This window comes from Petaurus breviceps, unplaced genomic scaffold, assembly GCF_028583685.1.
Source record: "Petaurus breviceps papuanus isolate PSGF00001 unplaced genomic scaffold, PetGlider_PUasm1.0 188, whole genome shotgun sequence".
Lineage (NCBI taxonomy): Eukaryota > Metazoa > Chordata > Mammalia > Diprotodontia > Petauridae > Petaurus > Petaurus breviceps.
The window spans coordinates 278,351-293,415 of NW_027185804.1; the positions used below are offsets into that span (position 1 = coordinate 278,351).

Consider the following 15,065-nt stretch of genomic DNA (forward strand, 5'->3'; position numbering starts at 1 on the left):
CCCCCCCCCCCGTGAAACGCACGCCGCGCTCCGAGCTGCATCCAATCAGAGCTGCAGCAGTGAGTGCGTCATCCTGTTCTTTATTGAATTCATTATTGAATAAAGGTACATTTTTTTTGTTCACATTTACCTGTTTATTAAAATTGCTGTCAATATTCATTAAAATAAGCCCTCTAGTGTTTTTCTGTCCAAAAAAATTAATAAGATAGTGTCTTATTATCAGGGAAACGGTATGAGGTTGTAAGTGCAAATAGTAAGCAAATATTGTCTCCATTTTAAAGATAAGAAAGGTCTGACTTAGTGAGAGTAAGTGATTCGCCTAAGTTTCATAGATCTTGTAAGTCGCAGAACCAGATATCAGATCTTCCAACACCAGTCTGGTAATGTTCTTTCTTTGCTATACTGATCTCCTTTTTATGAGCTACCATAACCAATTTTGTTCCTTTATACTAATGGCATCTTCTTCATAGGAGTATGCATTGAGCAAGTGATCTTTTTGATTTAAGATAATCATTGTAGAAAACTGTGTGTGTAGTTAAATGAGCAAAACTATAGATTCACATGTAACTCCTTTTTTTATAGTGAGTTCTACTGTTGAGATTATAATGCTGCAAGCACTTTGCTGGGTCCATGATGACTTGAATCAAGTAGATGTTGGCAGCTATGTCCTTAAAGTCTGCGGTCAAGAAGAAGTACTACAGAAGTAAGCAAGATTACTTTATTACTGTTTTACATGTCAGTATACGCTCTTTAGTGTAAAATCTTCTAATGCTTAAAGATGCTTAAGTAAAAATTATGAGTATTATTGCAATATACATAACACTAATTCTATTCGATTTTTAATTTAAAATTTTATATACATATAGTTATTTGGACTGTTAGTCTCCACAAACATATCGTAATGTGGTTATATTGTACTTTAGTAGACATGATTGTGTGGTTCGTTATTTTTCAGTTGTCAACCTTGGTTTGTTTTCAGTGGCTTATCATGAGTATCTTGTTAATCTTTTTGTCTCATTTACTTAACAAATAATGTGTTACATCTAAGTATTTTTTAGGCAGCTAGTTGGTGCAGTGGTTAGAATGCTGGGTGTGGAATCAGGAAGACCTGAGTTCAAATGTGGCCTCAGAGACTTAGCAGCTGTGTGACCCTGGACAAGTCATTTAACCCTGTTTGCCTCAGTTTCCTCAACTGGAAAAAGAAATGACAAATCACTCCAGTAACTTTGCCCCAAAAAAACCCCAAATGGGGTCATGAAGAGTTGGACATAATTGAGATGACTGAACCACATGTTAAGCCTTTTTTGTTGTTTTTTTTCTTACTGTTTTTAGTCTCATCTTGAGTCATTTAGAAACATCTGTCTACTTTTTGTATATTTGCTTTGAAGACATGACTCCTGATAGAATACATCCTTTAGTTCCATGTTTGTTTTAAAATTCATATTACTAAGTTACTCTTACAGCCTTCCACTGATCTGTTTCTGCTTATTTTACCATGTATCTCACCTTCTCGTGGTTATGTTCACTTCAGTGAAGCAGTAACTTACTCTGGGTCTTCATATTAATAATTTTTATTTTGATTTAAAGAATATTGATAAATGATTGTTCTTTTAACAGTAACCATTGCCTTGGAAGTCATGAATATATTCAGAACTCTAGAAAATGGGACACAGAGATTAAACTGCAGCTCTTGACCTTTGATGCAATGTGCCAAGATCTGGCTCGAACAGTGAGTATATAATAACATACTTGCCTTTGGTTGAATTTTTTAAAAAAAATTTAAATTTATTATTGGATTGTATTATTCAGTAATGTTTCATAAGAACAGCATTCTTGAAAACTCCAGCATTGAAGTTGGGGGATAATGAAATGATACTAACTTTTGTCCCAACAAGATTATTTCTGGGGAATCATGTTAATCTGTAAGAGTTCTTAGGCACAAGATTTGAGAATTAAGGTGAAAGAAAAAAGTATTAGTTATATCCTGTACCTTAGGGTAAAAAGAGCAAGAACTGAGAGTTGGGGAAGAAGAAAAAAAATAAGAGCTTAGTCTGTTGGTATGAGAGAGAAGAAGAAGGACTTTTAGAATTAAAAGCACTTCTACTCCTGACTTTTGAAGAAAATATTTTTTCCAATTTGGCATCATGTATTAGAACCTAGTGCTTTAATTTGATTACTCTTTTGGTGTTAAAAGAGAATAAAAGGCAGTAAGATCAACAGTTCATAATATTGTTACTTAGATCTATCTACTAAGTGCCAGGTACTAGGAAAACAAGTACAAAAAAAATGAAACTGTTACTACTTGGAATGAGCTTGTGTCACACACACAGACACATATAATGTGTATGCACATACATATATACGTGCATACATATACTGATAGGTACAGTATAAACATAAAATTAAGAATTATATGTACACACAAAATAGTGAAATAAAAGGGAATTTTGGAGGGAGCAGACCATTAGTTGGGATTAGGAAAGGCTTCATGCAGAATATGCCTGAGCACTCTATGGGTTGAGGGAAGGAAGGAAGGAATGTATCTCAGATATATGGGAAAAGGCCACTGTTGTGAGAGGCTAGTTTAGCAGAGTACAGAAGTGAGGATAACATCCAATGGGTTGGACAGGTAACTTGACACCAGATTGTATAGGGCTTTAAACACTAAACAGAGGCATTTGTATTTTATTTTGGAAGTAATAGGAAGCCCCTGATGTTGCTTGAGTTAGGAGAGTTACATGGTTTTATCTGTATATAAGGAAAATTACTTTGGAAGCATTGTGTAGGATGGATAAGAGCAATGGGAGATTTGAGGCAGGGAGACCAGTGAGGAGACTGTTGGAGTAAAGGCTTGAAGTAAAGTGGTAACCAACTATATGAGTGGAGAAGAGGGGGTCACTTGTGAGAGAAGTCATAAAGATAGAAATGACAAGATTTGGCATGTGATTACATTTATGGCATGTAAAGGACAGTGAGGAGAAGAGAATAATGCCAAGATTACAAACCCATGAAACTGGGTGGTTGTTGGTGCCTTTGATAGAAATAGGTAAATTTGGAAGAAGGGAAGATTTAAGGAGGGAGATGAATTGAGGATAAGATGTTTTGGGGACATGCAGTTTGAAATATATCATCATCATAATTTATATAGTGCTTACTATATGTCAGGCTGTAACTACAATGATCTCATTTGATCATCACAACTGTCGGAGGTGGGTGCTGTTATTATCTCCATTTTACAGATGGGGAAAATGAAGCAAACATAGATTAAGTGACTTGCCAAGGGTCATGCAGCCAGTAAGTGTTTGAGGCTGTATTTGAACTTAAGTCTACCTTATTCCAGGCCCAGTGTTCTATCCACTATCTTATTTACCTGCCAGTTAGTGGTGTAGTGGGACTGAAGCTTGAGAAAAAGTCTGGGACTGAATATGTAGTTTTGTGAGTCTTCTGTATAGTTGGTAGATGATAGTGAAATCCATGGGAACTCATTAGGTTACCCAAAGAGAGTGTAGAGGGAAAAGAATGCCAAAGACAGTCTTGGGAGGACCCATAGTTGGTCTGGCAATCAAAATAATAAAGGTCTTAGCCATTTACTTTAATAAGCACATTTTTGTGTTTAGGCAGAAGATGATAAAACACCTACAGATTTAAGCAAATATCTACACCATATAGAAAATCCATTTAAAGAAGTCATGACAAGGTATGGTATTTAAGGTTTACTTTGTAAGCATTCAAACATGTTTAAGGAAATGATTATATTACTTTTGTTGAATAAACCATTGATATTTGTTTATCATCTCCTTCAACCATAGTAGTTATTCTTTATTTCAGACGTTCTGTTGAAGAACTTCTAGATACTTATCATAACCAAGTGGAGATGGCTTTTCAAAATGAAGTAAGTATTATTTTATATTTTTGGCTTATTGCTTTCCTAGATTCTTTTTTTTTTTTTTTTTTTTTTTAGCAATCGGGGTTAAGTAACTTGCTCAAGGTTACACGGCCAGGTGTTTCTGGGTGGGTGCTAAGTGTCTGAGCCCGGGATTCGATCTCCAGGTCTTCTCAACACTGGAGCCGGTGCTCTTACTTGCTGTGCTACCTGGCCGCCCCTGGTTCCTAGATTCTTGATGGTATTTTCACTTAAAATAGTTTTGGTTTGGAATTAAACTATCTTAAAAGATCATGAAATGTTTTACAAGGTGGGTTATTCTGGAGACTCAAGTTTTTAGATTTGATGACCATTTTCCTGTTACACCAAATATTGTAAATTAAATACTTATTATGAAACTTTCATGACACTAGGATAGGAATATTTCTCCCACTTTGACTTTATTTCAGAGAAGAATCTGTTCCGAAGAGTGATAAGAGTAATTATTAGAACCATTTAGTTTCTATATAATTAACAGTAAATAATGCTAGTCTTATCTTAGATTCCACGTATTTTTAAAAAATCCTTTAAAAGTTAATACAATAGACTTTGAAGATGAAAAAAAAAGTGGGGGCAGCTAGGTGGTGCAGTGAATACAGCACTGGCCCTGGAGTCAAGAGGACCTGACTTCATATTCTGTCTCAGACACTTAACACTTACTAGCCGTGTGATCTTGGGCAAATTAACCCCAATTGCCCTGCCCTCCCCCCTCCAAAAAGGAAAAAAAAGTGGAGGTAAGAGACATCTTTCCAGTAAGTTTCAGCCCATTCTATAATAGGCTTTTAAGTGAATTATGTAATTGAAGGAGTGTTGGAGGCTTTTTAATTCTTGCCTTTATGAACTGATTTTATAGCAGTGTTCTATTTGCATGTTATTGAATGCTAAGTTATCTTAAAAGGTTGTTACTGATAATCCTTTGTTGGAAAACAAACAGTACTCAAGGAAAAATTTTAAAAGTTTAAAAAAATTTGATAAATTGTTCAAACATGTATCAAACATGTAGTTCCAGAAGTCATTGCTCCAAAACTCACATAGTTTTTTAGTGTCCACATCCAAGCTTTATTCATGTGTGACAGAGTTACTTAAGGCTTTATGAATGATATTTTAATTATCAGTGTTTGTTGAAAGAAAAGAGAAAAAAAATCAGTTTTACTGTTGATATGCAAAAAAAAAATGGAACTATTCCTATGAGAGGGCATTCAGGTGATGAAGTGGCTAGAGCACTGGGCCTAGAGTCAGGAAGATCTGAGTTCAAATCAGATAGCTATGTCACAATGGGTAGGTCACTCAACCCTGTTTGCCTCAGTTTCCTCATCTGTAAAATGAGCTGGAGAAGGAAATGGAAAACCACTCCACTATCTTTGCCAGGAAAACCTCAAATGGAATCACAGAGCATTGGAAATGACTGAAATAACTGAACCACAAAAACAATCCTGTGGGAGTGTCTTATTCCAAAATTAGCATAAAAACTAGCTTCTACTTTTTATTAACTTTATATTTTATTACATCTAATAAGCTCACATAATGTCTTATGACTGCAAAATGTTTTATTTCTACATTTACATTTTTATCATTTGATCCTCTCTACAATACTGTGAGGTAAATATAGTGTAAAGTATTACCTTCATTTTACAGATGAGAAAACTGAGACTAGAAGAAATTGGCTAACTTGCTCAAGATTACAATGCTAGTGACAGAATTAAGCCTCAAATCCATGTTCTGGGGACAATAATAAATTTTTCATTTAACTGGTATCTTGGTATCTGTTGGCAAATTTGTCGGGCCTTTTCTCTCCTATTTTGGTACAGTGAAAAACATTGCAAACACAGATTTACAGTATGGCGTACTATAAACTGGGGAATTGTATAACAAAAAAAAGAGGTCAGACGTTTTATAATTCTTATCAGCCTTTTAAAATTTTGTAATACCTAAGTCAGTCCATTTATTGCCAGTCCTTTAAAATGCTAAATTGTGACTTCATATCTGAAATTCTTTTAAATTCTTCACTTTGGACTCTTTCACCTTCTTTTTCAGAACCAACTTAGAGCAGTAGATCAAATAATCAGAACAGTAAGAAAAATCTGTAGTGCTTTAGATGGTGTAGAGACCCTAGCCATTACAGAATCTGTAAAAAAACTAAAACGAGCAGTTAATCTTCCAAGGAGCAAAAGTGATGAGGTGAGTATCTCTTGGTAATTTTTACATTCTCTGTTGTACTTCTGTGGATGAAATACATACCTTCTCTCAAACTAAGATAGCATGCTTTCTGCTAGGCAAAATTTTATTATTTATAAGTTTTCTAAAATCCCATAGGGAACCTCATCTATTAAGGTTATTGTATGGTAATCTTTTCTAGGCAATGATCTGCTTTTCATGTTCTAGAGTTTAAAGTATTGTCCAGAATCTAAAATATTGCCTCCCTGAGGGGAATAATGGGATGGCCATGATAATGATGTTGGAGGGTATTGATAGTGTTGAGAGGAGTTATTGAGTAGGTTCCTAGAAGGAGACTGATGAGCCCAGGCACCAGTGAGGATACCCAAGGAGTGAAACTGAGTAGGATACCAACCTAGGAACTCTCAGAAGTGACTTCAACATTGTCTTAGACTCCAGGAGCTAGTAGAAGGGTACCCTTGTATTTTGCAAAAACCAATTTTAGGAAGAGAGCTAGTGGAGATGGTTCTCATAACCTACTTTTACTTGCATACGTTATCTAGGTAGGTATTTTAGGTGGTGCTTGAATCAAACTTTAGGCATGATTAACTCATTCTTTCCTTTGTTGGAGTTAGAACTGACAATACTTGGTAGCTAATTGAGTGGGAGGATGGTGCAGAAGAACAAAGAGTCAAAGATAGTTCTTTGGTTGTGAATTTTAGTGACTAAAAGAATAGTAGTGGCCTTGGGGAGGGGGAGATGTGGGATGGATACTGAGTTATCTTTTGGACATGTTGAGTTTGAGATACCTTTGAGACATCCAAGTAGAGAGACCCCATGGACAGTTGAAGATGTGGGACCAGAACTCAGGAGAAAGACTAGGGCTGAATATTTAGATTTGGGATTCAACTACATAGAGATGCTAGTTGAATCCATGAGAGTTGGTGAAATCATTGAGAGAGAGAGAGAGAATATAGAGAGAGAAGAGGAGGAAAAGACTGAGGTGTCCATGCATTGGAGTCAGGACATAAATGATGCTGCTGCTAAAGATACTGAGAAGAACCAGTCAGAAAGGGGAGATGAAAACCACCAACAGAGCACTGTCCTCTAAACCTAGGAAGTAGGGTGTCCAGTGTCTGATACAGTGCCTGATGCTGCACTGAAGGCAGGAATGTTAAGCACTGAGAGTCAGTGGGGGAACACTTATTAAATGCTCACTATATGCTAGACACTGTACTAAGTGCTGACAGTACAAATACAGAAAGAAAGATGGTTCCTGCCCTTAAGAGCGTACATGCTAATGTGGAGAGAAAAATAAAAGGAAGCTGAATAAGAGAGAATGTATAGGGGGCAGAGAGTACTTCCATTATGTGAATTCCAGGCTTAGAGTGAGCTTCCAGATTAAAAATGTTTCTGGGATATAGTAGAGAAAAAGTTAATTGAATTTAATAAAGCAATTAAAATTAACTTAATTTAGCAATAAAAAGATTGGATCATGGATGTCATTGAAGAGAGTGGTATTATGTTGCGTGGTATAGACTGAAAACTGATTACAAGGTGTGAAGAAATAAACATGAGGTGAGAACACGAGGATAGATAGCTTTCTGTAGGCATTTGACTGTGAAGAGGAGAGATAGAGTTTGATAGTTTGAGGGGTCAAGTAAAGAGGTTTTTAGTATTTAAAGAGCTGGACATATTTGTAGACCACAGAAAAGGGACCTACTACCTGAGAGGATGATACCTAGAGAGAAAGGGAATAATTGAATGGGACATTTCTCCTGAAAGGGGTGGAGAGAATGGGATCAAGGACACAACTATAAGAGTTAGCATTGACAAAGTGAAGGGACATTTCCTTTTCTAATACTGGAGAAAATGGAGGATATTGCACTGTTTTGAAGTGTGGAATTGGGGAAGAAAAGAAGCTTTACGATAGCTTCAATTTAGTGAACAAAGTTCAGGTGAAATCTTTATCTAAGAAGGAAGGAAGTTTAGTGTACATGGCTTGAAGGGAGAAGAGAAGTTTTGGAACAGACACTGTTAGGCAATGCAATAGAGTAAACTAGACAAGAATAAAAGGATTGACATGTAACATGTAGGATGTACCTGAGAGTGAATAACGAATTTGAAGTGGAACTAACTAGTCTTCTTGGTTGTGGGACTTTCTCCAGAGACATTCTGCAGAAGTGGAGGAAATGAGTGGTAGGAATAATTCAAGGTTGCATTTGGAAAGGTCTGATTAAGCAACATGACAATAGGATTCAATAATAACTAATAATAGTTTGCATTTATATAGTGCTTTAAGGTTTACAAAGCATGTCACCTGTGTTATCTCATTTGATCCTTAAAACAACTTTTTAAGATATTTATTATATGGGGCAGCTAGGTGGCGCAGTGAATAGAGCGCTGGCCCCTGGAGTCAGGATAACCTGAGTTCAAATCCAGCCGCACACTTAACACTTACGAGCCATGTGACCCTGGGCAAGTCACTTAACCTCAGTTGCCCTCCAAAAAGAAAAAAAAAACAATCTTTATTATACCTGTTATGACCCCCATTTTACAGATGAGGAAACTGAAGCTGAAAGAGGTCAAGTAATCGTCACACATCTAGCACGTGTCTGTGGGTAGACAGCAATATGAAATTGAACTGGCCATTAATAGAATGACAATTTTGGAGGTAGAAAAATGATACCTTGGGAAAATAAGGAGACGGAGTGACCAGAGGTTGCGGTAAGAGAATTGGTTTAGGAGGGGAGAAGTTAAGGGAGAGATGGAAGTGGATGAAGTGATGTTTAGGCGAATTTTATAGTTATAGATTATGGAGTTGGGATATATGTGTGATGAGATTTAGGCTTTGACCATTGCTATATGTGGCTGAGGTGGAGGCTTTGAGGCTAAGAACTAGAGGCATTGAAAACTGTTAAGTACAGGTGTTTGAGGGGACAGCAGCATGTCAATTGAAGTTCCCAAGAATAAGGAGAGGGGTTGGGATGGAAAGACAACTTGGAGCCAGGTTCTGAACTTTTTGAGAAAGTGAGCAGAATGACCTTGGGCCATAGGGATCTGGTTGTTGTCATATACTTTGACAAAGTAAAATACCAAGGAGGAATGGTTTTCGGTGTTCAGGGTTTGAGGGAATGACAGTACAACAAGTATGCCCATTCCTCCTGTTGGATAGTGCTTCTGGGGCATGAGAAAAGGTGTATCTAGTAACATTGAGGGTTGCCAGTGAGTTAGTGTTGTCTTGGTGGGAGCCATATTTCTGTATTTGCAAGGAACATTGCAGGAAGAAAAGCCATTGGTTAACAGTAGAACCACTATTTCATAGGATACAGTGTAATAGAGAAGGAATAAAAGAGCAGCTCTTTTCAGTTACAGAGAAGGGTTTGGGTTTTAAAAATATGTCTAGTTTATAGTTTTAGTTTTCCTTGAGGGAAAAGGGTAATGCTACTGCCTACTGGACCAGGATTAAAGGGTTTATATGTAAAGTAGCAGTAGAATTCACTTTTCTGATATTAGGGTGAAATGAATGTTAAGTTTAGGCATAAATTTTTGCATGCAAAGAAGATCTTCAGTTTCTTTAAGAAGTTAATTTTCTTCATTACTCAAAGAAGTACTGCTGATATCTCTAGAACTACCACAACAGAACATAAAATCTTGGATTATGAGTCAGGGAACAAATTGGGAATATAAGTGAGGCACTTATTAAAGAGTATTGCTTTTAAAGGGGAGGAAGAGCAAGTTCACTTTTAAACTGTTTTGTTGCAATAGTGGAACAGATCGTAATAGATTGGCATAGTAATTTCTAATCATTTTTGTATACATTAAATTTAAAAAATTAAGTTTGTTGTCAATAGAGGCTAAGTGAAGGTGTGATTAAAATGCTTAGTTTTCATTGCACTTAAATATATACCTCATTTGTTCTTAGGTATTCCAGTTTTATGTTTTGTGTCTTTAGTATATTATTTCCTTAATACATTTCAAAATAATTACATATCTGTATTTTCTTTAATTTTCCCTAGAAGGAAATTATCTCTTTGGTATGGCCTCAATTATGTGTATTTGAGAGACCATATGGTTTGTTGAGTAGATAGAATAGATAGATCACCATCAATACTACTAGATGTACCTTTTCTCATGCCTCTAGATGCACTATCCAACAGGAGGAATAGGCATGCTTGGACTTGGAGTTAGGAGATCTAAGTTTGAATACTTCCTTATATGCTTTCTAGCTGTGTGACATTGGGTGAGTCACTTAACCTCCTAGAGCTTCAGTTACCTTATTTATAAAATGGGGGTAGTAATACTTGTGATACTCAATGTCACTTGGTTTTTGTGAAAAAAATGTATCATAAACCTTAAGTTTCTAGAGAATTGAGTTAATATGTGATATTCAAATTAAGAAATTTTTCAGAAGTAAAGTGACTATTTGCTGTCTTGACTGGTTTTCCTCTCACTATTTTATTCCCTTTTCTAGGTGACTTCCTTATCCAGAGGTGACATAACAAGCAAGAGTTCAAGTAGGGGTAAATTTATTTTAAGTTCTTTAAGTTTTGGTAAATTTTCCTTGGTTGTTTCCAGTAAAATGTATTACAAGTTTATTTTAACTTAGGTTCCCTAACTTCAGAAAATCCAGTTCAAGTAAGCATGGACCAGTTAACTGCGGCCATCTATGATCTTCTCCGACTCCATGCAAGCTCCTGTGGTGGTCCTGTAGAGTGTGGACAGAGTCATAGGACCACTAAGGAAGCATGGACTACAACAGAACAACTCCAGTTTACAGTATTTGCTGCACATGGAATTTCACCTAATTGGGTAGCAAAGTAAGTAATTACCATAGTCTAATAGTATAATTTTGAGTTTCAGCAAAGCATAGCCAGACAAGTGCCTTTCTAAACTTAAAAAAAAAATCAATACTTTAATAAATAGTGCTTTAATAGTTGGTTTGAAAACCTATTTTTTATTAAAGCTAAACTACTCTTATATTAAAAAGTCAAGGAAAAATTCATGGAACAAACAAGGGAACTAAAACTATGTTAAACCCTAGTCCCTAGATAGTGTTTGAAAATTGTTCAGTTGAGTTCTAGACATTAACTCACACTAAAGAATTAATAACATAGGCCATTTCCCTGTCCAGAATCCAGTAAGATCACTTCTTCCTAGACAATTTTATGAATCTGTAGTAGGTTAAGTAGGCCTCTTCCAGTTTTATTTATACATTTATTAGCTAATTCTTCACAAGTTTAATTGCTAAATTTTAGCTGAATTACTATGAATTACAAATAACTTGAGATCAACTTTAATGAAATTTTGCCTATGTAAACTTTGCCTATGTAAACTATGTTACTTTTGTAGGAAAAATATAAGTGATGTTTGGAATTATGAGCCATTTAGATAAATTTCAAATTTATTTTTCTCTTTCTAGTTATGAAAAATATCATTTAATTTGTTCTCTCACTCACAATGGGAAGGATCTTTTTAAGCCTATTCAGTCAAAGAAAGTTGGCACATACAAGAATTTCTTCTATCTGATTAAATGGGATGAACTGTAAGTGATGTTTCCAAATAGACTGTCTTTTAGTAGTCATATGTTTTACATTTCTGTGCATATTTCTTTGAGGCAAGTGTTCTTAATGTTTGTTTCATGGACCTCTTAGGTATTTTGGTGAAGCCTGTGCAGCCCTTCTCAGAATTTTTTTTTAATTAATAAAATAAAGCACATAGGATTGCAAAGAAAACCAATCATACTAACAGTTATCAAAATATTTCAGATATAAGTTTATGGACCCCAGGTTAAGAAACTGCTTTTCCCCTTAAAGTAGCACATTAACTTTTTCTTTGTTGCAAGGGTTCCTTTCAACTTTTTTTTTTAAAGAAATAAAGTTAGCTTTCAGTTAAAATTTATTTAGGAATTTGTTTAATTTAGTTACTGAACTAGATGACCTCTTAAAGTTCAATTCCAAATATGACATTAATATAGATTTTTAAAAGTAAGACCAAAAGAACAGTGTATACTACTTCGACCTAAGGCATAAAGGACAAAATAAACACTTTTGATTATACAGAAATAAATTTTTTTTTAAGCAATTGGGGTTAAGTAACTTGCTTAAGGTTACATTGCCAGTTATTTCTGGGTGTGGTGGTAAGTATCTGAGCTCAGATTCGATCCCAGGTCATCCCGACTCTGGGGCTGGTGCTCTTACTGCACCACCTGGCTGCCCCAAATGGCAAGCCACTCTGTTTTTTTGGGGTTTTTTTGGCCTTTTGGAGAGGGGAAGGCAAGGCAATTGGGGTTAAGTGACTTGCCCAAGGTCACACAGCTAGTTAGTGTTTAGTGTCTGAGGTCACATTTGAACTCAGGTCCTCTTGACTCCAGGGCCAATGCTCTATTCACTGCGCCACCTAGCCGCCCCAAATAGTATTTTTTTTTTTTTTTGCCTTTTGGAGGGCATTTGGGGTTAAGTAACTTGCCCAAGGTTACCTGGCTAGTTTTTTTGTGTGGGTGTAAAGTGTCTGAGGCCAGAACTGAATTCGGGTCCTCCTGACTTTGGGGCCGGCACTTTACTCACTGCGCCACCTAGCTGCCCCTAAAAATTTCTTATGAACAAAATTTATCTACAAGAATAAAAAGAGGAAGGTATTATATAGAGAAGAATCCTTGTCTCAGTTATCACTGATAAAAATCTGATATCCATATATAGGGAACTGGTGTAAATATAGATGACCAAATGCCATTCCTCAATAGATAAATGATCACAGGATGTGGACAGTTTTCAAAAGAATTGCAGCTTCAGTGATCTGGTGAAAATATACCGCAAAACTTATTTTAAGTTAGGTTCCTTCACTTCAGATAACACTATTCAAGTAAGCATGGACGAGTTAGATTCAGTGATCTATAATCTCAGACTCCATGCAGGCTTACATGGTTGTCCTATAGTCTATGGACAAAGTCATAAGAAGAAGTACCTTGGAAAGTTGTTAATTAGGGAATAGTGCCTTGTCATACATTACTTTTTCCTCCACTTAATAACATACACATTATTTTTGACATTGTTTAGTTATGTCTGACTCTTTGTGACCCCATTTGGGGTTTCTTGGCAAAGATACTGGAATGGTTTGCCATTTCTTTCTCCAGCTCATTTTACAGATGAGGAAACTGAGGCAAACAGTTAAGTGGCTTGTCCAGGATCGCACACCTAGGAAATATCTGAGATGATGAGTATTCCTGATTCTAGGCTTTGCACTCTATCCTAGCACCACCTGCCCTGTTATTTTTAATATGTAACCATTTATAGTCTGAAAATAGTAGAAATTTATAATTTCATATGTCATCATTGGTATTTTTCTTTGTTCATCTTAATATTTGTTGAGAGATGCTAAATACAGTTTTTAAAAGGAGAGACTTTTGGTATTTATAAAATTTATTTGGATTTTTTACATATTTATAGTACAGTATGTTTATTTTAACGCTTCATTTTTAAAGTGTTGTTGAATTTCTTAACTTCTGTGCTCCACCTTAGCTGATAAATCAAAAAGTTTTACATTTACATATCTTTGCATCATTAAGTGAGTTTGCTTTCTAAATTATCATAATTTGAACAGCATTGTGGTGCAGAACTGTCTTTGAGATTAGGAGAGTTGTCATTGCAAACAAAATTGAGAGAGTGAAAATTATCCATATTCTACCAATTTCTGCACTTAATTACTTTAAAAAGTTTTATTGATACCTTTCCCCTTTACCTCATAAAAATTTAATTTCTAAATATAGGCCCACCCACAATCCTGGAAATTGAGCCCTCCCTTATAACAAACAAAAAAGTTAAACAAAACAGCAGGTACATTGACTTCATTTGATAATATATGTAATATTTTTCCCTCTTATTCTGTCATTTCTCTTTTGAGAGAACAGAAAAAAGCATCATCCATTATCTCTTCTTAGGGAATAAAATTGGTTGTTATAATGACTAAGAATTCTGCTTCTTTTTAGTGTAATCTTTGTGTGTATTTTTTCCCTTCTATTTTTGATTCTTCCTTAGTTTGTACACATCTGCACATGTGTCTCTGATTTCTTCATATTCGTTATCTATTATTATACAACAATTTTCCGTTTTATGTACATAATTTGTTTGACCGTTCCCCAGTGGATGGTATCCATTTTGTTTACAGTTCTTTCTTATTACAATGCACTGTGGGGTTTTTTTTTTTTTATTGCTTTTTTGTTTCTTTGTTGGATTTTTAGTTCTGTCTTTGACTTCATTAAGGTAAATGTCCAGTAATGCCATCACTAGGTCAAAAGTTTTGGACACTTTATTAATTTTTCCTCATATAATTCTAAATTGTTTTTTAGAACGATTGGATCAACTCATAGCATACAACATATACATGTTGTATATTTGTGTGCCTCTCTTCTTGTAACCTTTCCAAAATTGACTGTTTATGTGTTTTGTCATCTTTCCCAGTTTGAATGCTATGAGGCATAGCAAAGTTTTAATTTCATTTCTCTTATTAGTGATTTGCTGCTTATTTCCATATGATCACTGCAACTTTGCAATTCTTATTTTGAAAACTTTTCATATCTTTCCTCTTTATTGGGGAAGGCTTTTTGCTAGTTTGTGTTAATTCCTTCTGTCTTGTATATCTGATTTTTACCGCTGATACTTGAGACAAGGATTCCCCCTTTTCAGTGGTTTCTCTTTTTATTCTAGTTTCACTGATTTTGATAATTAGAAATTGTTTTCATTTTATGTAATCAAATTGTCTACTTTATCTTTTATGATTGCTTCTAGTCCTTAATTTGGTTATGGATGTATTTCCTTTGCATCTTTTTAAAAGGTGCTTTATTATATTCTTATTTTTGCTGTGGTGTTATCTTTTGTATTCCCTTGAAGCTTATTACGGTGTATATGATGTAAGATGTTGATGTAAACACAATTTCTGCCAAACTACATTTTACTTTTTCCAATATTTCCTATAAATTTAGTGGGGATGTCTT

At 35.3% G+C, this 15,065-nt stretch overlaps 1 protein-coding gene across 3 annotated transcripts in view; it reads left to right on the forward strand.

Annotated features, from left to right (window-relative positions):
• The window catches only part of PIK3C2A (phosphatidylinositol-4-phosphate 3-kinase catalytic subunit type 2 alpha), a 151,496-nt gene that overhangs the window by 74,983 nt on the left and 61,448 nt on the right, over positions 1-15,065 (forward strand). For 2 of the 3 annotated variants that reach the window (XM_069091101.1, XM_069091099.1), the window contains 8 exons: positions 583-703; positions 1,618-1,729; positions 3,618-3,697; positions 3,829-3,892; positions 5,957-6,100; positions 10,551-10,599; positions 10,686-10,896; positions 11,499-11,621. In XM_069091101.1, coding sequence (XP_068947202.1) covers positions 583-703; positions 1,618-1,729; positions 3,618-3,697; positions 3,829-3,892; positions 5,957-6,100; positions 10,551-10,599; positions 10,686-10,896; positions 11,499-11,621 — 904 coding nt within the window. The remainder of the gene's footprint in view (positions 1-582; positions 704-1,617; positions 1,730-3,617; positions 3,698-3,828; positions 3,893-5,956; positions 6,101-10,550; positions 10,600-10,685; positions 10,897-11,498; positions 11,622-15,065) is intronic. The other variant, XM_069091100.1, reaches the window with a different exon arrangement.